The sequence below is a fragment of the Giraffa tippelskirchi genome, chromosome 6 (genome assembly GCF_054371585.1).
Source record: "Giraffa tippelskirchi isolate mGirTip1 chromosome 6, T2T-mGirTip1v1.2.pri, whole genome shotgun sequence".
NCBI classification, from domain to species: Eukaryota; Metazoa; Chordata; class Mammalia; order Artiodactyla; family Giraffidae; genus Giraffa; species Giraffa tippelskirchi.
Window position 1 is genome coordinate 91,178,966 of NC_137280.1, and position 22,262 is coordinate 91,201,227.

At 55.9% G+C, this 22,262-nt stretch overlaps 3 protein-coding genes across 4 annotated transcripts; all 3 read left to right on the top strand.

The window, feature by feature from the left end:
• Positions 1 to 412: 412 nt before the first annotated feature.
• Positions 413 to 10,937, top strand: LOC145509488 (intercellular adhesion molecule 1). The gene is made up of 7 exons (XM_081498195.1): positions 413 to 533; positions 2,516 to 2,776; positions 7,788 to 8,096; positions 8,463 to 8,744; positions 8,825 to 9,079; positions 9,213 to 9,461; positions 9,544 to 10,937. The coding sequence occupies exons 1-7, from the start codon at positions 467 to 469 to the stop codon at positions 9,726 to 9,728; spliced, it is 1,608 nt and encodes a 535-aa protein (XP_081354321.1). The 5' UTR covers positions 413 to 466; the 3' UTR covers positions 9,729 to 10,937.
• Positions 10,938 to 11,267: 330 nt separating this feature from the next.
• Positions 11,268 to 12,524, top strand: ICAM4 (intercellular adhesion molecule 4 (Landsteiner-Wiener blood group)). Its single transcript, XM_081498196.1, has 3 exons — positions 11,268 to 11,713; positions 11,832 to 12,137; positions 12,277 to 12,524. Exons 1-3 carry the CDS (start codon positions 11,338 to 11,340, stop codon positions 12,393 to 12,395), a joined length of 801 nt encoding a protein of 266 aa, XP_081354322.1. The 5' UTR covers positions 11,268 to 11,337; the 3' UTR covers positions 12,396 to 12,524.
• A 945-nt stretch (positions 12,525 to 13,469) lies between these two features.
• On the top strand, positions 13,470 to 20,778 carry ICAM5 (intercellular adhesion molecule 5). Of its 2 annotated transcripts, none has more exons than XM_081498193.1 (11): positions 13,470 to 14,110; positions 15,059 to 15,328; positions 15,524 to 15,844; positions 16,061 to 16,348; positions 16,801 to 17,055; positions 17,185 to 17,433; positions 17,910 to 18,152; positions 18,234 to 18,512; positions 18,617 to 18,856; positions 19,224 to 19,490; positions 20,350 to 20,778. In XM_081498193.1, the coding sequence occupies exons 1-11, from the start codon at positions 14,029 to 14,031 to the stop codon at positions 20,622 to 20,624; spliced, it is 2,769 nt and encodes a 922-aa protein (XP_081354319.1). In that variant the 5' UTR covers positions 13,470 to 14,028; the 3' UTR covers positions 20,625 to 20,778. The 2 variants fall into 2 exon arrangements, with proteins under 2 accessions (XP_081354319.1, XP_081354320.1); XM_081498194.1 differs by having other exon boundaries at positions 16,915 to 17,055.
• The last annotated feature ends 1,484 nt before the right edge of the window (positions 20,779 to 22,262 follow it).

Sequence of the window (22,262 nt, forward strand, 5' to 3'; positions counted from 1 at the left end):
CGAAGCTGGAAGCCTCAGTCTACCCCTCCGTGGAAGGGACACGATAACAGTCCCTACCGTCCAGGGTGGTTGGTAGGATCCAATAAAGGGTTTAGCGCAGTGTAAACGCAAAATCAAGGTTAGCCTGGCCCGGGGACAGGAACCCTAGCTCCGGGAGTCGTCCCCGGGTTTTTTTTTTTGGCTGCTGCCGCCAGGCAGCCCTCAAGACTTGAATTCGGAAATTCCGGTGCTGAGCGGCCAGCGAGGGGGGACAACCCGACTCTGGCCAGGCACCCTCTCAATCCGGAAATGCCAGGGCCCCCGTTCCGGAGGGGAAAGCAAGAGGTTTCCGGGAAGAACCGCCCCCACGGCCCCCCTCGGCCCCCCTCGGCCAGCCCAGCGGTATAAAAAGACCCGCGAAGCCCTGGGCGCCACAGTCTTAGAGGCGCCTCTCAGCTGCAACTTGTCCGCCCCGCCTCCTGCTGCGATGGCTCCCGGCGCCGCCCCTGCCGCGCCGCTTGCGCTCCTGGCCCTGCTCGGGATTCTGCTCCCAGGTGAGTCAGGGGTTAGGGCTGCCGTCGAGTCAGCTTTCGGGATCCGAGGTGCGCCCAGAAGCCGTGGGAGGACCGGCTCCCGACCGGCTGGGAATAAGGCCATTCGTACTTAGGTCGCTGTTTCTGGGAAGTTGGGGTTAGAGGCACTGATTGCAAGTCAACAGCCGTGGGTTCCCATCCAGACCAGACCCTTCATGGCCCGACTCTGTGCTCTCGGACTGGGGATTGCCCCTCCCTGAGGATCTACAGGTTTTCCGCTGTAAAATGGAGACGTTTAACAGTGGCCACCTCGCAGTGGTTGTGTCCTGGCCCCAGGAGGTGGTCTGACAGTGTAGACATATGCCCCAACCTTAGGTAGACTGGAAACCACCCCCCCCCCCACCCCGCCATGCACATTCTGTTCCTCACCCCATGCCACTGGGGGAAGTCCAGGACTCTGCTCAGGGGAATTCCAGGGCTGACTTGCCCGGGGAGCAGAGGTTGAGAAGTGGGATGCCCCAGCAGCCCTTCCCCACCTCCAGCTAGGAGGAAGGGGAGAAGGCGGACTGTGCTGTGTGCTGTGCTAAGTCGTTTCAGTCGTGTCCAACTCTTTGCCACCCCATGAACTGTAGCCTGCCAGGTTCTTCTGTCCATGGAATTTTCCAGGCAAGACTACTGAATTCCCAACCCAGGAGACTGGGTTGGGAAACTGGAACCCGTGTCTCCCTTGGCTCCTGCATTGCAGGCAGATTTTTAACTGCAGGGAAACCCTGCAGAAGCAGCGCAACTGGTCTCAAATGGTGGCCACTTCAAAAAGCAGGAGTGTGAAAAATCCACATCATGGTTACCAGCTCAACGAAGAGTTCTAATCCAGACTCTAACCTGGAGTCTACCCCTTTCTAGCTGAGTAACCTCCCTTCGTGTGTGGGGCTTGACAGGCTCCTCTGTCCATGGGATTTCTGGGCAAGAATACTGGAGTGGGTTGCCATTTTCTCCTCCAGGGGATCTTTCCAACCCCAGGATCGAACCTGGATCTCTTGCATTGGCAGGCAGATTCTTTACCACTGTGCCACCTGGGAAGCCCCAGCCTCCCTTCAGATCTCAAAATTTCCTTCTGAAATGGGAAGGATTCCAGAATCACCCTTGGAGAATTCAAAGAGCTGCTGTTTCCCTCCATCCCAGATGGAGTAGACCCAAAGTTGAAGGCAGAAATCTTTTTTGGGGGGGCAGGTAGGATGGATGGGCTCAGAGAGAGATTTTTTCAGCTTTGAAAGGGCCATGGTCTGAGGGAGCTCATCAGAACAGACCCTGTCTTTCTTATTTGCAGCCACTGCCTGCCTACCCTGTGCAGGAGTTACTTGTGTTAGCAGAAGGTGTGGTGACTGTATTTGCCCACTTTACAGATAGAGGAAAGTGAGGCCCAGAGAGAAGGAAAACCACTTGTCCAAAGGAGTGGGGACCAGCCTGATTGGAGCCCCTTCACCCGTGAAAGGCTGACTCCCTCCCCTTGACCTCTTGGGATTGAAACATATGCTGACTTCATGCCCCTCTTTTGCTAAAATTCTCCATGGCTGCTCAGAAGTTCCTCAGAATGAAGACCACATCCCTGGCATGGCTTAACACTCCTTTCATGATCCTCTTGACTCTGTTTCCCCCCCCAACTTATCCCCTTACTCTGCTCCAGCCACCCTGCCTCAGGACCTCTGTACTTGCTTTTCCTGGAGGTCATTTCCTTTTTCTCTGGAATGGCCCGCTTCTGCTCTTCATCCTCTCTGCTCACACATTCCCCAGTCACCAAGGCACTGTCTGTTCTCTCATCCCATTTTGGTTTTGCCAAAATCCTTGTGAGCATCAGTTGTTAATTATGTTGTTTGCTCATGAATTTTTCTGTCTCCCACACTGAAGGGACTCTTGTTCAATGCTGTGTCCCCAGCATGGACTGGATGCAGTAATATTGATGAGCCCCAGCTGTCATGCCTGACCACCCCCCCTTTTGATTCCAGTGCCTGGAGGTGCCAGAACATCAATATATCCTTCAAAAGCCATCATACCCCGTGGAGGCTCCCTGAGGGTGAACTGCAGTAGCTCCTGTGACCAAAACTCAGCGTTTGGCCTAGAGACTGAATTAACCAAAAAGGAGGTGGACCGTGGGAACAACTGGAAGGTTTTTGAACTGAGTGATGTGCAAGAAGACATCAACCTGCTTTGTTACTCAAACTGTCACAAGAAACAGCCAGTAGCTTCGATGAACCTCACCGTATACTGTGAGTAGCTAGGTCCAGGGCCTGGACTAGGCAGACCGGGTGGGGGAGGTAGACAGGGGAGTCCCCAGCAAGTTGGAACAACATTTGTGACTTGGTAGGTGAAGGCAGGGTCTCACTGAAGAGCAGGGGGTCCATCTTCGGAAAGTCTCATTGTTGTCTGGAACCCTTCCTTGAACTTCCTTGGACGTGCCTTTGGAGTATGGTCAGAGAATCAGAACATTCAAGAATGCTGGCTCTCTAGGCCTCTTTAAACAGATGACAAGGTCGTAGATCTGACTCTTTAGAAAAAGATGCTGGGCGTTTCCCGGTAGTGGTTAGGATTCCAGGCTTTCATTACTTTGGACTGGGTTCAATCCCTGAGATCTACGATCCTGCAAGCCTCACAGCTTGGCCAAAGGAAAAAAAAAAGATGAGAATTAAAATTAGCCCTGAGATGACACTTTTCACTTATTGGCAACAATCCAGAGAATTGATAACAGCTGTGCTGGCAAGAGTGTGGGGAAGCAGGTAATCCTGGGACATTGCTGACAGTGTAGGGGTGCAAAAAGCACAACTTCCAGTGGGGGAGGGGGCATCAGTCTTCAAAAATGTCACATAAGGGGGTCATTTGATAGAGAAAACCCACTCCTGGGAATTGGGCCTGTAGATGTTCCTACCCATGAGGGAACTGAAAGGGGGCGGGGTTATTCACTGTTCTTGATCTGGAAGGGCAAAAGTTTGCAAGCCACTCAAATGTAGGGAACTGGGGGAAGAAGGCAGTTCAATCGTGGAATAGTATGCAACTGTATAAAAGAATGAAACTGCTCTCCCCAACCCCTGACAATCACTAGTCTGCTTTCTGTCTCTGTGTTTTTCTATTCTGGACATTTCCTTTAAATGGATCATGGAGTGTGTGGACCGATGTATCTGGCTTCTTTCACTTATCAAACTGTTCAAGGTTTATCCATGTTGCAGCATGTATTAGTACTGAATTCCTTTTATGGCTAAATAATATTTTATTGAATGGATGTAGAACATTTTATCTACCCATCAGTTGATGGCCATTTGGCTTGTTTCCATCTTTTTAGGTGGGGTAGTGGTCACTCTAGCAGAGAGAGTGCTGGTGGTTGATGGGGGCACTTAGGGGACTTCTGGAGTGACTAAAAAAATTCTCCTATCTTGAGTAGTATTTACAAAAGTCCTAACCTTAAAGCAGTTATATTAACCTGCACATTTACCTTTTTATAGTTTTCTGCTTCTTAGTATAACAATTAAAAATATTTTTTAAAAAAGAATGAGATGGAAACTCCCAGGTGTACTGTCAAGTTCAAAAGAAGTAAGGTCCTGTCCAGAATCAGTAGTACACCTACCACAGTGTTAGAGAGCCAACGGGGGCTAGGTGAGGAAGACTGTGTTTCTGCATTAAAGAGCCCTGACACAGTAAATGACAATAATAGCTGGCTGTGAGGAGAGAAGCTGGGAGGCTCTGGGAGAGGGCAGGGGGTCTAGTTTTCTTTGTGTACCTTTTGTTTCTTCTGGGCATTTTGAAGTGTGACAGTGAGTTAATATGAATATAAGCAATAAATCAGTTCAGTTCAGTTCAGTCTCTCAGTCATGTCCAACTCTTTGCAACCCCATGGACTACAGCACTCCAGGCTTCCCTGTCCATCACCAACACCCAGAGATTGCTCAAACTCATGGCCATCGAGTCAGTGATGCCATCCAACCATTTCATCTTCTGTCTTCCCCTTCTCCTTCTGCCTTCAATTTTTCCCAGCATCAGGGTCTTTTCCAGTGAGTCAGTTCTTCGAATCAGGTGGCCAAAGTATTGGAGTTTCAACTTCAGCATCAGTCCTTCCAGTGAATATTCAAGACTGATTTTCTTTAGGATTGACTGGTTTGATCTCCTTGCAGTCCAAGGGACTGTCAAGAGTCTTCTCCAACACCACAGCTCAAAAGCATCAATTCTTCAGTCCTCAGCTTTCTTTATGGTACAACTCTCATGTCCATGCATGACTACTGGAAAAACGAATCTGCCTGCAATGCAGGAGACCTGGGTTCAATCCCTGGGTTGGGAAGATCCCCTGGAGAAGGGAAAGACTACCCAATCCAGTATTCTGGCCTGGAGAACTCCATGGATACTATATTATTTATTTGGGCTTCCCTGATAGCTCAGTTGGTAAAGAAATATAGACATGAATTTCAAATGAAAACAAAAGAAAATAAAAAAGGAGGAAAGAAAGAGGACTGGCCTACTGTCCTTGGGATTAGACAGCCTTGGGTTCTAGTCCTAGCATGTGTGTGTGTGTGTATGTTCAATCATGTCCAACTCTTTGTGGCCCCATGGACTGTAGCCTGCCAGGCTCCTCTCTCTGTTCATGGGATTCTGTAGGCAAGAATACTGGAATTGTTGCTGCTTCCTACTCTAGGGGATCTTCCTGACCAGGGTTTGAACAAGCATCCACTGTCTCCTACATTGGCAGGTGGATTCTTTACCACTAGCCACCTGGGAAACCCCTAGTCCCAGTATGGTCCTCACTAACTGGGTGACCCCAATGTGGGGGAGTGAGGGGGGAACCCATGGCTTCCTGATTGATTTTCACTTGAAACCTGCTTGGAAGGATTTAATGATGCAGTGAGGCCTGAAGGACATTCTGCCTTCACAGTACCTGAGTCAAAGAAGCTTTGAGGTAAATATCAAGTTTGTTTCTGGTTTGAAGGATGTTTGAGCAGTGGCTAGCCAAGTGAGGGAAGTCCCCAAACATTCCCAGTGGCCTCTGAAACCACACCCCCACCCAGAAACCTCCTCGAAGGACTGTCTGCCTCTCAGCCTGAGTTGAGAGCCCCTCCCTCCAGGTTTGAGTCCTTGCTCTACTACATTTCTCCTTCTTTGGGTTCCAGACTTTATCTTAGTTTTCACCTCTGTGAAGTGGAACAGATGGGTGTACCCAGTAGCAAGGGGCCACCTAGGAGACACTGTAGCTTGGTCTTGCCGCACCACCAGTAGAAAGATAAGGGAGCATCTCTGGGTGGCTGAGCTTTCTCTAGAAGGAGTTGTAATTCCTGCAGAAGGGAAGCCCTAGCTGGGCTTTGTAGGACGTGTAGGAGTTGGTAAAGACAGGCATTCTAGTCAGAAGGAGCAGACTGGGCAAAGGTTTGGAGTGGGGAAACAAACAGCCTGGGATTGGGGAAACCAGAGGGATTGACTATCAAAAGATCAGTGTCACTGGAGCTGAGTTTGGCAGGACCTCAAATGCCAGGCTGTGAAGCTGAGACTTCTCCTTTGGGTAATAGGGAGCCATGGAGGATGTGTAAGCAGGCCAGGGATCTAGAGCAGAGGGCTGAACTTAGAGGAAGCCAGAGAGCAGCTGGCTGTGGACCCAATCCAGGTTACACATCTCATGGGCAGTAACATGTACAAGAAGGGAGTGGCCAACAAACATTTGAAGGGTGGAGTAATCAGGATTCAGTTTGGGACTAAAGATGGGGAGTCAAGGAGAGATACTGGTGGAACAGACCTCCTGCCCCAGTCTGGCTTTCAGGGCAAAGAGCTAGGCTTGTAGATGTGAGTCCCATTTGGGGATTGTGGTTTGAGGAAGCCTTCAGCTCTGCAAGCAAGGGTTTGCAACAGATGGTCAGAAGTATGAGTTGAATGTCTATGGGTTTTCTCACCCCCTCTTTTTTTAACAGCTTTTAATGTACAATGCAATGAACTTTGGTGTATTTATAGAGGTATACAACCACAATATACTTTAAGAATGTATCTGTCATATCCCTCACCTTAAAATTAACCTCATGCCCATTTACAGTCACTCTCTCAACTTCTGAAGTGGATTAATGATAGTCCTTAAAAAAATAATATTACTCCTACCTTCATTAGTCCCAGCTTACAGCTTAGAAAACTGAGGCTTGGTTTCTATAGCCACAAGGGCTGGGACTGTTCAGTGGCAAAGTCACTTTCCCATAACCCATAGCAAAGAAGCACAAAAGCTAGGAATCAACTCTAGGCTTCTAACATGGTAAGATCCCTGCTTTTTCTTTTTTTTGTTGGAAGAGGAAAGTTTGCTTTGTTCAGGAGGTTGGCAACTTGGGGAGAAGGTGAACTCATGTCCCAAAACCAACTCCCAACATCACTGCTGTTTAAGTGACACTTCAGGGCCATCTGAGAAGGGACTAGGAGTGGGAAGCCTCAAGACCCCTCCTTCGGGAGTCTAGGGTGGAGCAGGGGGGTCTCAATGCTAAGCCACAGCTCATGCTGGCAATTTCCACTGGCAGGAAGATCCAGGCTTAGAATTCTTACCTCATGTAGAATGGAGACCCTGGCCTGTGAATACCCTGCCCACAGATGGTGGTTTCAGGGTATACTCAGGGTTTTTTTTTTGAGCGTCTGTGGGTTGTTCTTACATTTTGACATTTCAGGGGATCGGACAGTTTATTTGGGAAGCAGGCTTCCGAAAGGCCTCGAATAGGTGTGGGTAGTCCAAACTCATTCTTTCTACAAACACAGAGAGCCTCCCGTGTGCCAACAGTACAACAGGGAACAAAACAAAGATTCCTTCCCTCCTGGACTGACATTCCATGGTAGGAATAATAGAGAAACAAATGAACTCAGTCAATGATTTTGTACCTCAGAGGTGAGAGATGCTATGCAGAAAAATATGGCCAAAGAGAGAAGAAAGAACAGAAGTTTTGTTTTGTTTTGTTTTACAGCAAAATCTAGAGACTGGGCGGCTTAAATGTACTGTATTTATTTGCTGGGACTCCTGGCAATAGACTTTGAAGTTCCTTTCCCACTTGTGATTCTCAGATGCTACAGTGAATAAACTGTTTTGCCTCCTTCATAACCACTTGGGGACGTCTCACCAGGTTATCCTGAAGCTCTTAACATTCCGCTCTGGCTTAGATGGTTTGGGGAGTGTTCTGGGGAGAAAGTGGTGAGGCTCCTGGAGCAGGTGTGTCCAGGGCCCCAACGCACCGTCTGTGGGCAGGCAGCCAGCTTGTCCTGTTCACACAACACCCCTTTCCCCTTCAGGGTTCCCGGAGCTCGTGGAGCTGGCACCCCTGCCCCTCTGGCAGCCTGTGGGTGAAGAACTCAACCTGAGCTGCCAGGTGTCTGGCGGGGCCCCCCGGGACCACCTCTCCATGGTGCTGCTCCGAGGGGAGGAGGAGCTGGGCCGGCAGCCAGTGGGAAAGGGGGAGCCTGCCGAGGTCACATTCATGGTGCAGCCGAGAAGAGAAGACCATGGCACCAATTTCTCTTGCCGCTGGGAACTGGACCTGCGGTCCCAAGGGCTGGAACTCTTCCAGAACACGTCGGCCCCCAGGAAGCTCCAGACCTATGGTGAGGCATTGGGGAGCCAGAAGAGAAGATGGACTGAGGGGGATTTCTTGTTGGGGTGTGGGGTCCCTGGAAAGGAGAGGCCTCTGGCCATGGGCCTGCTGAGAAAGTGGCAACCTTGAAAGCAAAGGCTTTTGGGAAGAGCATCTTCTTGGCCACTGAGGTGGAATATTCTAGGTGGGGTTCCTGCACTGCAGGATGATCTAGAAAGGTTGTGACCCACGGCAAGTGGTACGTGTGTCCTGAGACAAGGGTGACCCAGCCAGTTTCCCTGGAGGAGGGCGTTCCAGGTGGGGGGATGGAAATGGCCCAGGAGAGGGCTTCAGGATGTCTGTTTGCCCCCTGTTTACACCGGCTCTGTCTCACCAGTCCTGCCATCGACCAACCCGCACCTTGAGGCCCCCCCGGTTATGGAAGTAGGCTCACGGTGGCGGGTGAAGTGCACGCTGGATGGACTGTTCCCAGCCTCGGATGCTGAGGTCTACCTGGTGCTGGGGGACCAGAAACTGGAATCCAATATCACGTACAATGGTGACTCTGTCTTGGCCGAGGCCTGGACGGAGGAAAACGAGGAGGGCACCCATTCCTTGAAGTGTTCAGTGAGTCTGGGAGAGGAGGCCCGGAGGACGCGAGACAGCGTGACCATCTACAGTAAGTAGAATCCCACGTGAACCTTCCGAGGGGGTGGGGCTAATGCCAGGGGCGGGGCTCACTGTGTGTCTCACCTCCAGGCTTCCCCGTTCCCACCCTGACCCTGAGCCCGCCTGAGGTCTCAGAATGGACTACTGTGACTGTGGGATGCGTGACCCGTGATGGAGCTGTGGTGACGCTGAATGGAGTCTCAGCTGAGCCTCCGGGTCCGAAGGCCCAATTGAAGCTGAATGTCAGTGCTGGCGACCACGGGAGCAACTTCTCCTGCTTTGCTACCCTGAAGATAGCTGGGCAGGTGGTCCACAAAACCCAGACCCGGGAGCTCCATGTCCTGTGTGAGTGAGGCCGCTGGACAATGACCCCTAAGTTCCAAGCCCCAACCACCAAGACCCTAAGAGCTCCTGCCCTCCAAGGCCCACCCTCACCCCTACTGAAACCGCCCCCCCCAATCTTGCTGTGTTTCTTCAGACGGCCCCCGACTAGACCAGCGGGATTGCCTGGGAAACTGGACGTGGCAGGAAGGCTCGGAGCAGACCCTGAAGTGCGAGGCCCGGGGGAACCCAATCCCCAAGCTGAACTGTAGCCGGAAAGGGGATGGGGCTTCACTGCCCATCGGGGACCTGAGGCCCGTCAAGCGGGAGGTGGCGGGCACCTATCTGTGTCGGGCCACTAGCACTCGTGGTGGAGTCACCCGTGAAGTGGTCCTGAATGTGCTCTGTGAGTTCGAGTTCTGGGATGGGCAGGGCAGGGGCAATTTGGCCAGCTCAACACTCACTGCTGCCTTGTGTCCTCCCCACAGACCGCCAGAATATCCCGGACATTGTCATTCCGGTGGTAGCTGTGGCCTTCATCTTGGGTGCTCTGGGCACCGCCGGTTACATCTATAACTACCAGCGGAAGATCCAGAAATACGAGCTGCAGAAGGCCCGGAAGGCCCAAGAAGAGGCTGCCTTGAAACTGAATGCACAATCCACGCCACCCTGAGCCCACCCCAGGACAGGACCACTTCAGCTCCCCAAGCCATGACAAATGGGGCTGCATCAACCAATGGTGGACACATGCCATTAAGCTACACTCACCTTCCCTGGATTCCAGAGGACCAAATAGAGGACTCAGTCAGGACAAACAGCATCTGGGGTCATGGCCTCTGCACAGTTATGACCCCCAGGCCTCACACCTGACCTAGAGCCAAAGAACTAAGACAAAAGAAGGGGCCAAGACTTAGGGCATGACTCTGAGGGATGTCAAAGTCTGACCTGGCCGGAGGCTGTGTGATGGAGACCCTTACCTCCAGCATGGGGACACTCACCTGGGAAACATTGAAACTCATCCCCTGCTGCATGTGCTGAGGCCTTACAGTCCTAAGAGAGACGTGGCCCTGCTCAGACGCATGCAGCACTGAAACACAAATCCCCACACTTCCTCTGAACAGAAACCAGCTCCGGCATTACTGTCCACAGACTGTTCCCAAATCTTGGTGATGACATATTTATTCACTGTTTTTTCTACTAGCTATTTATTGAGTGCCTTCTATGGGGGCTAGAATTTGTAAACAAGAACATTGCTTCCAGCCCTCAGGGAGTTCTCGGTCAAATCTCATTCAGGGTTGTCAGGTACAGTTATTTTGGCTGTGCACTGCACAAGAGTGCCTGGCAAAAAAATTAAGTGGGGCTAGGATTTCCCACTCCATTGGCCAAGCTGCTTTCTCCCAGAAAGGGATTAGTAATGATAATAGGGTATTGCTGGTAACATGCCCAGAGATCACCCACTGAGCCCTTATACCCCAGAACTAGCACTGACCTCTGTTAAGACACCTCTCCACCCATATGCATCTCTGCTAATGCTGACAATGACACTTGGTGGTTGTTCAGTCACTAAGTCGTGTCTGACTCTTGTGACCCATGGACTGTAGCCTCCCAGGCTCCTCTGTCCATGGGATTCTGACACTTGGTGGCAGGCCTAAATGTCAGTGCTCACTCCTTGATAGCTACACCACAGGGTCGCATGAAACTCTGCCCAACACCTGTGTGCCTCTGCCTTGCCCTTCCTGTTTCCATCTCAATGGGACCACACAGCTCCAAATTCCTGCAGCGACGAGGGTCCTGCAGGCAGTGGGGAGGAGAGGCCTAGGTGTAGCCCCTTCCAGCGTCGGAAGCCTCTCCCTTGTGCTAATAAAGCTGTTTCATCCTCCCAGCCTTGTGTGAGTTGAGGGGTGGTGTCATGTCCAGCTGGAGCCCTTTCTACCAGTTTTCCCACTTCCTGCTCCAAGAAAAGGCTGCGGGTTCAAGGCCCAGCCCTCAGGCTCTAATCCAAATATGAGGTTTATTAGGGCCTTTGGAGACTTTAGTGAAAATGAAAAATCCCTCTCCAGAAAAAACATGACGTTTGGTTTGGAATGGCGTTGAGAGTTCATTTTTTAAGCTGTAGTAGTGGGGTGTATCCTGCAAGGCTTCAGGGCCCCTCAGTCTCTTTCACGCCCCTTTCCCTACTGCCCCCACCGGGTGGTGCCGAGGAGGCGGTGCTACAAGCCTCCTTATCTCCAGAGCCAGCCGTGGCTCCCTGGCGCCCAGCCCTTCAGTCCGGGCTTTTTGCCATGGGGTCTCTGCTCCTCGTCTTGCTGCTGCTTTTGCTGTCGCCCTCCTATCCGCGAGGCGGGAGCGCGCGGAGGCGTCGGGATGCGCGGACGCAAAGCCCGGGGGACAGCTCTCACTCACCGTTCTGGGTGCGCGTAAGCCCCGTCTTCAAGGCAGTGCCCCTGGGGGGCTCAGTGTGGCTCAACTGCAGCAGCAGCTGCCCCCTCCCGGAGGGTTCCAGCCTCCGCACCGAGCTGCGGCGGGGTGAGACGCTCAGTGGGCCCCGCTGGGTATCCTACCAGCTGCTGGATGTGAGGGCCTGGAGTTCCGATGTGCACTGCTTCGTCACCTGCGCGGGAGAAACGCGGGGGGCCACCGCCAGGATTACAGCCTACAGTGAGGGACAGGGGCTCAAGCCGGCCTGGGGTGAGGGGAGGAGGACGGAGCGGGGGTAGTTGACAGTCGCGCTAGGACGAGCCCTTGGACCTTGCCTAGCGGACCCCTCTTGCTTTAGAACCGCCAAGCAGTGTGATCCTGGAGCCTCCCGTCTTAATGGGCAGTGACTACACTCTGCGCTGCCACGTGACGCACGTCTTCCCCGTGGGCTTCTTCGTGGTGACTCTGAGGCGCGGTGGCCGAGTCATCTACTCCGAGAGCTTGGAGCGCTTCACCGGCCTGGATCTGGCCAACGTGACGCTGACTTACCTGTTACCCTCCCGGCCCGGTGACTCTGGGCAGCCCGTTACCTGCCATGCCCGCCTCAATCTCGACGGCTTGGTGGTCCTCAGTAGCTCAGCACCCGTGACGCTGCCAGTCCCCGGTGAGGCACCCTTATAATCCTGGAAGAAGTGGGGAGGTGTTATGACCCCAAGAGGGGGCGCGGGCCAAGCTAGAGCATGTCCAAGGGGGTGGTCACACCTCCAAGCGCTCTGTTTCTAATTCTCCCCTCCTATTCCCAGCTTGGAGTCCTGCGTCCAAAGCCTTGGCCTCTACCTCCATCGCAGCCTTTGTGGGGATCTTTCTTGTTGTGGGGGCCCTCTGTCTGCGAAAGTACCTATCGATGCAGCCTCCAACATAGAGTCATTGGTCCATGCTGGCTGAACTGGAGGAAAAAGGAATCTGGGACAATTGGTGGAACCTTGCCTGGATCAATAAAGACTTTCTCAGTCAGCTCTGCCCCTGGGCATAAAGTTCCCCCATTAGGGCACCTCCTATGAATGAAGTGGTCTTCTTTTTTGGCCTTGCCTCTTTCATTTTTCTCCAAGTTCCTTGTCTCCCTGAGGGCTCTTGAGCTTTCCTCACTCTGGTCTCCCATACCGGAGCCCCAGTCCCTCTGCATTGCCAGCTTGTGTAGTAAAAACCTCTCTCCTGGTCATTATCAGTGAGGAGCAGAAGGGCAAAACATGGGCCCTAGGGGGCTTCAGGATCTGAGAAGGCGGCTTCCTGGTGCGGCTTCTTCTGATTGGCTCCAGCGCTGCCACACAGAGCTCTGATTGGATGTTAAGTTTCCTACCCCGCCCCCTTTAGACCTTGCACTTTACTGGAGGGCAGGGGCGGGGCGAGAAGTAATCCCCAGAGTTCACCACGAGCTCTAGGAGGGAGGGTACAGGTGGACGGGGTCATATGTATATTCTGAGGGACGTGGATCTGCAGAAAAGATACTTGGGTGGTGACTGAGGGGAAGGAACAACCATATGGTGTGTGTGTGGGAAGGGGCGGGTGTGTGTCATAGAATCGCAGCCTGGAAACATCCTGATAGTCACCGGGCCAGGTGGGCACATGGAGAGCGTCCAAATCTGGGGCCCAGAGGCAGGCCAACTCTTGGCCTAGGGTGGACACAGAATCCGGGCCTGCAGCGGATGCCTGGCAAGGCCTGTGTGGTCCAGGGCCCCGCCCGCCGCTCAGAAAGAGGATGGGGACGCTCTTCTGCGGCCCCAGCTCACACACGCTGCTCAGACACGTGCATGCTGCACGCTGGGTAAATACAGACCCAGAGCCGAGCCGACACTAATTTAGACGCCCGAGAACGCAGCGCTCACGCACACGTGTTCCCAACTCGCTGTCACTTTCGTCCCCGCCCCTTCTGTCGCGTGCGGGGGCGGAGCCAGAGAAAGACTAGAGGCGTGGCTGTAACTCTCAGCTCCCAGGGGTTAAAAGGGGAAGGATCAGCGAGCCAGGCATCTCGAAATCTTCTCCTAGAACCTTCCCACCCTCAGCTTCCGCTTCTCAGATCTCTCCTAGCCCCCAACTCAATCCCCGCCTCAAGGGGCTCCGGTGGGAGGGATTAAATATGGAGGTGGATTTCGGAGTCCAGCTCATTATGGAATCTAAGCAAGTGGTGGGTGGGGGTTTGCGAAGGACAACCCTGCATCCCCCACAACCTTCGCGTCGCTGCCGGGGATGACGCGGGAGCGCGCAGCCGCCCCCAGAAGGCTCCGGGCGATGGGGCCGGCCTCCACGTAGACCCCGGGGGTCGCTAGCTGCTGCCAGCAAGCCTTCACCAAGGCCGGTAGCCTGGTGCAAGCTCGCCTTCCCGCCCCCTACCGCCGCCTCTGCTGCCGCCCCCTCCTTGGAAACCAAGTTACCAACGTTAAACCAATCCCCGAGCGCAACTCAGCCTCCTCCACACCCCACCCGCCGCGCAGAGCCGTCCTCTAGCCCAGCTCAACGCTCGCGGTCCCCTCGCCTCCTGCGCTTCCCCCGCGGCGGCGATGCCAGGGCCCTCGCCAGGGCTGCACCGGGCGCTGCTCGGCCTCTGGGCTGCCCTGAGCCTGGGGCTCCTCGGCCTCTCAGGTAAGCCGGTCTGGCTGAGGGTGGACAGGGTGGGGGCGGAGTTCCTGGACCAGAGAAGCGGCCACAAGCTCCTCCCCTCTCCGCCCTCGCCTCGCTCCCACGCTTCTGCTCCCACCTTGAGCCCCAGGCCTTCTTTAACCCTCTTCCCCTCAATACACACTGAAGACCCAGCTTCCTGACTTCTCGCTTGCCCAGGTCTCTACCCTACCTTCTTCGAGATCCTGGGTGCTCTTTTGCATCCATCCTCGAGCTCTGGAGACCCCCACGTCTCCCTTGACCCCTCCCGGGGTACCTCCTTGTGTTCTACTATGCACCATAGTCTCTACGGCATCTTCCCTACTCGAAATCAACGAAGACCCGATCTCACCAACTGCCGTGACTCAAAGGCGCTGTTTCCGTTCCCCTCGGAGCCCTGGCAACCGAGTCCATCGGCTGTCCGCTGTTCCCGCGGTTCTTTTCTTGAGCCCAGCCCCAGACCTCTTTCCATACTCTTCACCTCTTCACCGGGGTTTGGAATCCTCCCTTACCCTTGCTTGACTCAGTCTCATCTCTCTTTCGACACCCCCTCCACTTCAACCACAGCCCCCCCCCCCTCCTTGGCGAGAACAGTGAGAACCAGGTGGTTTCCCTTCCTCCGCCCGGGGTCCCCTCCTCTCAGCATTGCTGTGTGCATTGGAGACCCCATATTTCCCCTCATCTCTCCCCTCCCCGTATGCTTCCCCATCACTCTGCTGGCACCTTGAAGAGCAGGACTCTTCGCTGCCATGTACCAGAGACACCCTCGAGGTTTGGGTCGCGGGAGCGCGCTTGTAAACCCGAGACCTCGGCAGGATATGGAACTCCCGGCTGTGGCCTCTGCTCATTCCGTGGGAATCCCTGACTCGGGCAGAGGGGCACATAGATCCAAGGGAGATGGCTCCCAGGCTAAGCTTGCGTTTCTCCGAGCAGCCGTCACGCAGGAACCTTTCTGGGCGGACCTGCAGCCCCGAGTGGCGCTCGTGGAACGCGGGGGATCGCTGTGGTTGAACTGCAGCACCAACTGCCCACGGCCCGAGCGCGGTGGCCTGGAGACCTCGTTGCGCCGGAATGGGACCCAGAGGGGTCTGCGCTGGCTGGCGCGGCAGCTGGTGGACATTCGCGAGCCGGAGACCCAGCCCGTCTGCTTCTTCCGCTGCGCGCGGCGCACACTGCAGGCGCGTGGGCTCATTCGCACTTTCCGTGAGTTCTCAGCGGCCACGCTCTTACTCCACTACTTTCCCTCCCTTCCAGGTCCCGCTCCCTGGGTCACGGGGTCCTCTCCTCCAGACCCCACTCTCTGAATCCGCACCCCCTCCCCCTCTTGGTCCCTGGGGTTCCAAGCCAAGTCCTTCTGAGCCTGGCATTTCCAACAGCCGTGGTTCCTCCTCCTTGCAGAACGGCCAGATCGTGTGGAGCTGGTGCCGCTGCCTGCCTGGCAGCCAGTGGGCGAGAACTTTACCCTGAGCTGTAGGGTCCCCGGTGCTGGACCTCGTGGGAGTCTCACATTGACCCTGTTGCGGGGAACCCAGGAGCTGATCCGCCGCAGCTTCGCCGGGGAGCCACCCAGAGCACGGGGCGCCGTGCTCACAGCCACGGTCCTGGCGCGCAGGGAGGACCATGGGGCCAATTTCTCGTGCCTTGCGGAGCTGGACCTTCGGCCGCATGGCCTGGGTCTGTTTGAGAACAGCTCAGCTCCCAGAGAGCTCCGAACCTTCGGTGAGTAGCTAGGAGAAGGGGCCCAAGAGGGGTCGGGTTGGTGTTTAAGAATTTTGAAGGCAGAGAAATCAGAATTCTGATTCTTGCTCCAACACTCACCAGCTGAAAGTTATTCTGTCTACCTTGAGGATAATTCCATACTATAGTACATGTGAAACGCTTAGAACATATTGAGCGTTCAGTACAAAAGTTCAAGCTCTGTTCTTCTACTACCAGCCCTGCCTCCGGAACCCCCTCGCCTCACTGCCCCCCGGCTCTTGGAAGTGGGTTCAGAAGGAACCGTGAGCTGCGCCATTGATGGGCTGTTTCCAGTCTCGGAGGCTGGCGTCTACGTGGCGCTGGGGGACCAGAGGCTGAGTCCCGATGTCACCCTCGAAGGGGACGCTCTCATGGCCACTACCACAGCCACAGCTAGCGCAGAGCAGAAGGGCGCCAGGCAACTGGTCTGCAACGTGACCCTGGGAGGCGAGAGCCGAGAGACCCGGAAGAACGTGACTGTCTACAGTAAGAGTGGGACCTCGGGGGTGCAGCCAGAGGAAGGCGAAGGCGGGGCCAATAGTGGGTGTGGCCATGGTATCCGAATAGGCGTGGCCCGAGAGTCCCGAAGGGGCGGGGCAGATGTAGGACCTGCTGGATAGTAGCTAGAGAGGTGGAGTCTGAGCTGCCCCAGCGACAAGATCGCAGACCCGACGAGGATACCTAGATATGTGGCCTGACCTCCTCAAGGGGACGGGGCAAGAAGGGAGAGAAGCCTGAACAGCCCACCTGTAGGGTGGGCGTGCCCACAGGGGTCTGGGGCGTGGAGTTTGAGCTGAGTCTTGGAAAGATGGGCGTTCCTGAACCTGTACTGCACGCACTGTTCGGCTGCAGGGGGTAAGTTTCGGGTTACTGAGCTGCAGCCTGGAGCGGTGGGAGGGGCGAGGTCAGTGGTCTCCCGGCCAATGCCCCCGCCCCAGGTTTCCCGGAGCCCCTCCTGACCCTGAGCGAGCCCAACGCCCCCGAGGGGACGATGGTGACAGTAACCTGCGCAGTGGAGACCCAAGCCCTAGTCACACTAGACGGAATTCCAGCCGCGGCCCCGGGACAGCCCGCCCAGCTCCAGCTAAACGCCACCGAGAACGACGACAGGCGTGGCTTCTTCTGCGACGCCACCCTCGAAGTTGACGGGGAGACCCTGAGTAAGAACGAGAGCGTAGAGCTGCGAGTCCTATGTGAGTTGGCCTTTAACCTCTCGCCTCCCTCCTCGTCATCTCAAGGGCCTGCCCGATCTCTGGCCGTGTCGTGGAAGTGGAGGCTTTTCTCACGTCTAGGCTCCTGTATATATATGCCCCTGCCCTCAGACGCCCCCCGGCTGGACGATTCGGACTGTCCCAGGAGCTGGACGTGGCCGGAGGGACCAGAGCAGACTCTGCGCTGCGAAGCCCGCGGAAACCCACAGCCCTCGGTGCACTGCGCGCGGCCCGACGGCGGGGCGGTGCTGGCCCTGGGCTTGGTGGGTCCGGTCACTCGTGCTCTCGCTGGCACTTACCGCTGCACTGCGACCAACGACCAAGGCCAGGCGGTCAAGGACGTGACCTTGACGGTGGAGTGTGAGTGGGGGTGCATGGGGCGCGCCTCTGTCTGGTTCTCAGGTCCTAGGGGTGGCCTGACTACAGAGTAGGGTGGAAACAGGGTCTGAGGTGTGCTTTTGAGCAGGATTTTGAGAAGGTGGTGAGCGGGATTATGGGAAGATCTTAAGAGAAGGACGGAGAGGAGCAGGTGAGCGTGTCCACAGGGGCCTGGTGCGTGGCGTTTGAGCTGAGTCTTGGAAAGGTGGGTGCTCCAAACCAGCTAACAGTTTTTAGGTCAAAGACTGGGGAAGGTCCTGTGAGCACTGTGAAGGAATCAGAAAAAAAGCACACTTCGGGGCTCAGGAAGCCCCAAACAGTGATCAGTGCCAAAATCCTTTGCTTCGGCGGCCAGTCCCTGTGCAGAGTGTAGCCTGCCTGCCTAGGATGGGAAAAAAGTGTCCAGGGACTCTAGACTGTCCACTAAACCCCAAACTCAACAATACTCCCCTCTCTAGATGCACCAGCGCTGGACAGCGTGGGCTGCCCTGAACGGATTACCTGGCTGGAAGGAACAGAGGTCTCCCTGAGCTGTGTGGCTCATGGGGTCCCACTACCCAACGTGAGCTGTGTGCGCTTTGGGGGAGCCGAGGTCATCGAGGGCCTAATGCGTGTGGCCCGGGAGCATGCGGGCACCTACCGCTGCGAAGCCACTAATGCTCAAGGGTCGGCAGCTAAAAATGTGGCTGTGACAGTGGAATGTGAGTGGAGACAACACGGTTCAAGATGGGGCATGTCAGAATAACCTTGAATAACTGACTTCCAGTTGCTCTGCTCCCCAGATGGCCCCAGGTTTGAGGAGGTGAGCTGCCCCAGCAATTGGACATGGGTAGAAGGATCTGGGCGACTTTTTTCCTGTGAGGTGGCTGGGAAGCCACAGCCAAGCGTGGAGTGTGTTGGCTCCGGAGGCAACAGTGAGGGGGTGCTGCTGCCGCTGGCACCCCCAGACCCTGGTTCCAGAGCCCCCCGCATCCCTAGTGAACTGGCACCCGGTACCTACATCTGCAATGCCACCAATCGGCATGGTTCCATGGTCAAGATGGTCACCGTGAGCGCGGAGTGTGAGCAAGGCCCAGGCGGGCGGAGGGTAGGGGGCGCTGCGGGTCTCGGCCCCTCCCTGACCCACTCCCCCCTACCTCCCCACAACCCCGTGGCTGTTTTGCAGCGCCACCGCAAATGGATGAATCTACCTGCCCAAGTCACCAGTCTTGGCTGGAAGGCGCGGAGGCTGCTGCGCTGGCCTGCTCCGCCCGGGGTCGCCCCTCCCCACAAGTGAGCTGCTCCCGGGAAGGCGCGCCCCGGCCGCAGCGGCTGCGCGTGTCCCGAGAGGATGCGGGCACTTACCGCTGCTTGGCCACCAACGCGCACGGCACGGACGCCCGGATCATCACCGTGGGCGTGGAATGTGAGTGGGGCAGCACCAGATAGAGGGCACTCGGTCTCCAGGACAGTGACTAGAAGAGGTGGGATTGCCCAGGGTTGTTCAAGGACACCTCTCCTAGTCCCGTTCCCAGGGACAAGGAACCCCGGCCTTAACATGAGGGAACAAGAGCCGGCCCCCCCTCAATTTCTGGGTCTGAAAGGCACTGGCCTGGGTCCCCACCTCCTTCCACTCAGTGAAGCAGGGCTCAGTTTAATCCCACCAGGCCAGTGGTAGGGGGAGGGGACTCTGATGGAAGGCAGAATCCTTGCCTGTTCATTTCAGGAGGGGCGGTCTCAAAGAGGGGCGCTTGGTCAGCAGCTGGCCCCCTTCCACCTCCTGTCCCCTGTAGACCGCCCAGTGGTGGCCGAGCTGGCTGCTTCACCTCCAGGAGGCGTGCGGCCAGGTGGGAACTTCACGTTGACCTGTCGAGCCGAGGCTTGGCCCCCAGCCCAGATCAGCTGGCGCGCGCCCCCGGGGGCGCTCAACATCGGCCTGTCGAGCAATAATAGCACGCTGAGCGTGGCGGGCGCCATGGGCAGCCACGGCGGCGAGTACGAGTGCGCAGCCACCAACGCGCATGGGCGCCACACGCGGCGCATCACAGTGCGAGTGGCTGGTAAGTGGCAATGGGGAGGAGGCGGGGTGAGGGATCTGAAGGCGGCTATGACCTGCGCCTTGGTATTTTTGATCCCACCCCTGCCTCCCTCTCAGTCTCCACAGATGAGACTGATGTGAACCGGGGTAGAAATCAGGGGCGCCCTGATGGGTGGGGCTTTGATGGCGTGTTCGAGGTGGCAAGTGGAGGGACAGGGAGCTGACTGGAGTCAAAGTAAGGGAACCTTCGAGGATGTGACTGTTATGAGGAGGGAGTTGATATTAACTTTTAAGTGGTGAAGACTTAATACAATTCACCCTCCACTGTGTCTCTGTGGAGAAGGGGGTTGAAGAGGGACCAAGAGAAGAGGATCAGGGTGAGGCCCCCAAGATCCTCACTTTCATTTCGAGTATCTCTAGGTGGGGTTGAGGTCTTTTTTTTTTTTTTTAACTTTTTGCTGTGTGAGATCTTAGTTCCCTGACCAGGGATGGAAACTGCGCCCCCTGCAGTTGAAACGCGGAGTCTCAACCGCTGGGGAAATCCCTAGGGGCTGGGGTCTTTCTGGGGAGTAGGAATGACCAGGTCACCCTCCCCATCGTTTTGAGGGTGAGGAGACTTGGTTGACTTGGTATCCCTGGGGTTAGAGGCTTATATCCTCCCTGTGATGGGGTGGTGTGTAAAATGGGTCAAGGGCATCACCCGAGTTGGGGGTGGCCTTACAGGGGTCACTCTTTTCCTCCAAGGCTGAGTTCCCTGATGCTCCCTGCCAGGCGCATGAGGACTGACTTCATGCCTTTGGGGAGGGGACGAAGTGGCCAGGGCTTGGCGTGTGGACCGAGCCCGGAGCTCGTCATCCTCTCTGAGCGTCTCCACCCCGCAGGTCCGTGGCTCTGGGTCGCTGTGGGCGGCGCGGCGGCGGGCGCGGCACTCCTGGCCGCGGGGGCCGGCCTGGCCTTCTACGTGCAGTCCACCGCCTGCAAGAAGGGCGAGTATAACGTGCAGGAGGCCGAGAGCTCAGGCGAGGCCGTGTGTCTCAACGGCGCGGGTGCCGGCGCCTGCAGGGACGCAGGCGCTGAAGGTGGAACAGAGGCTGCGGGCACCTCGGAGGTGCCGGCAGGGGGCGAGGTCTTTGCCATCCAGCTGACGTCAGCGTGAGCCCGCACCCCTCTCCCCGCGGGCCGGGGGAAGCCCCCCAGACTCACACGGGGGCTGATTTATTGTTCTATTTATTTATTTATTTATGTTTTCAATTCCAGGGGCATCACCCCGCGTTTTCTACCCCCTCCCCCAATAAAATTTTTATAAAGGACTCCGGCTCTATCTGCTTCAGTCTGCGATGGGGAAGCAATCCAGGGTTTGAATCCCAGCCCTGCCGGTTACTGATTCAAAAAAACCTTTTGGCTTTTGAGGACCTACTACTACATGTCAGGCACGGTCCAAGCCACCTTTTCACGACTAGACCTGGAGTTTGCTCTCCACGCCCCGTTTCCTGCCCTCCCTGGACCCTTGGGCCAGGGTGGGGACCTTGCTCCTTCCTCCCCTTCAGCAGCTTATCTCTTCCGCCCAGCTCTGCCTTCTAATCCGGCTGCTGTCTGGGGGTGGGAGCTACATGAGCTTTCCCCCAGGCTCCGAGTCTGCCTTCCTTGGATGGGTGGAGGCCCTTCCCAGGGGTCTAGGCATGGCCGGGCCCCGAGGCCCTGCAGGGATGGGTAAACAAAGCTGTGTCTATGAGTGTCAGCCTCTGGGATGTCCCTCCTATTGCAGAATCCACTCCTGCCCCACCCTCAAGGCCTCCTCCATCCTGTGCCATCTGTAATGGAGTTTACCCCTAACCTGTCTTTCAGTATTTTATTTTTTACTTATTGGCTGCACTCGCAGCAGGTGGGATCTTAGTTCCCCGACCAGGGATCAAACCCATGCCCTCTGCATTGGAAGGCGGAGTCTTAAGCACTGGACCACCGGGGATGTCCCCCAACATGCCTTTCATCGACTTGGCCATTATGATTCAGAAGAGACACAGTGGGTATCAGCCGCATGCCCCATCCCCCACGTTACACCACCAGCCACCCCCCTCACCCTCCGCAGCAGCAGGAGAGAACAGCTGTGCCTCCACTGCCCCCCCCCCCCCCCCCCCGCCGTTTCCTCCTCCCTCAAAAGCAGGAACACAGAGCTGCCATAAGGAAGCAGGCCTGGGCAGCTCCAGCTCCACAGGCTGGCCGCTCCACCCCAACATTTCAGGAGAAAAGGTGAGAGCAGGAAACGGGGGCATCAGAGGCCAAGCCAGGGCTGGGTGCCAGGTACGGAAGGCGACAAGGCCCAAGCGAGCTACAATCTCTGCTCTACCCACCCCACCCCACCCCTTATTCACCTCTCTCTGCCCTCACTCGAGCCCTCAAGGTTTCCGGAGTCCCACAAAGTCTTCCCCGCCACAGGGCTTTTGCTCGTGCCACTGCCTCTGCCTCAGGTGTCCTCACCTCAAATAGTCCCGTAGCTGGTACCTTACCATCACGTCTCTACACAAAGGTCACCTGCTCAGAAGGGCCTTCCCTGGGAACATGGTATCATCCCCAAGTCCTCACCTCCTTATGTACTTTATTTTCTTTTTCTTTATTTATGGCTGGGCTGGGTCTTTGTTGCTTTGCACCGGCTTTCTCTAGTTGCGGCGAGCATGGATACTCTTCGTTGTTGTGTGTGACCTTATTGCGGGGTCTTCCCTTGTGACTCAGTGGTAAAGAATCTGCCTGCAATGCAGGAGCCACAGGAGACATGGGTTCGATCCCTGGGTCAGGTAGA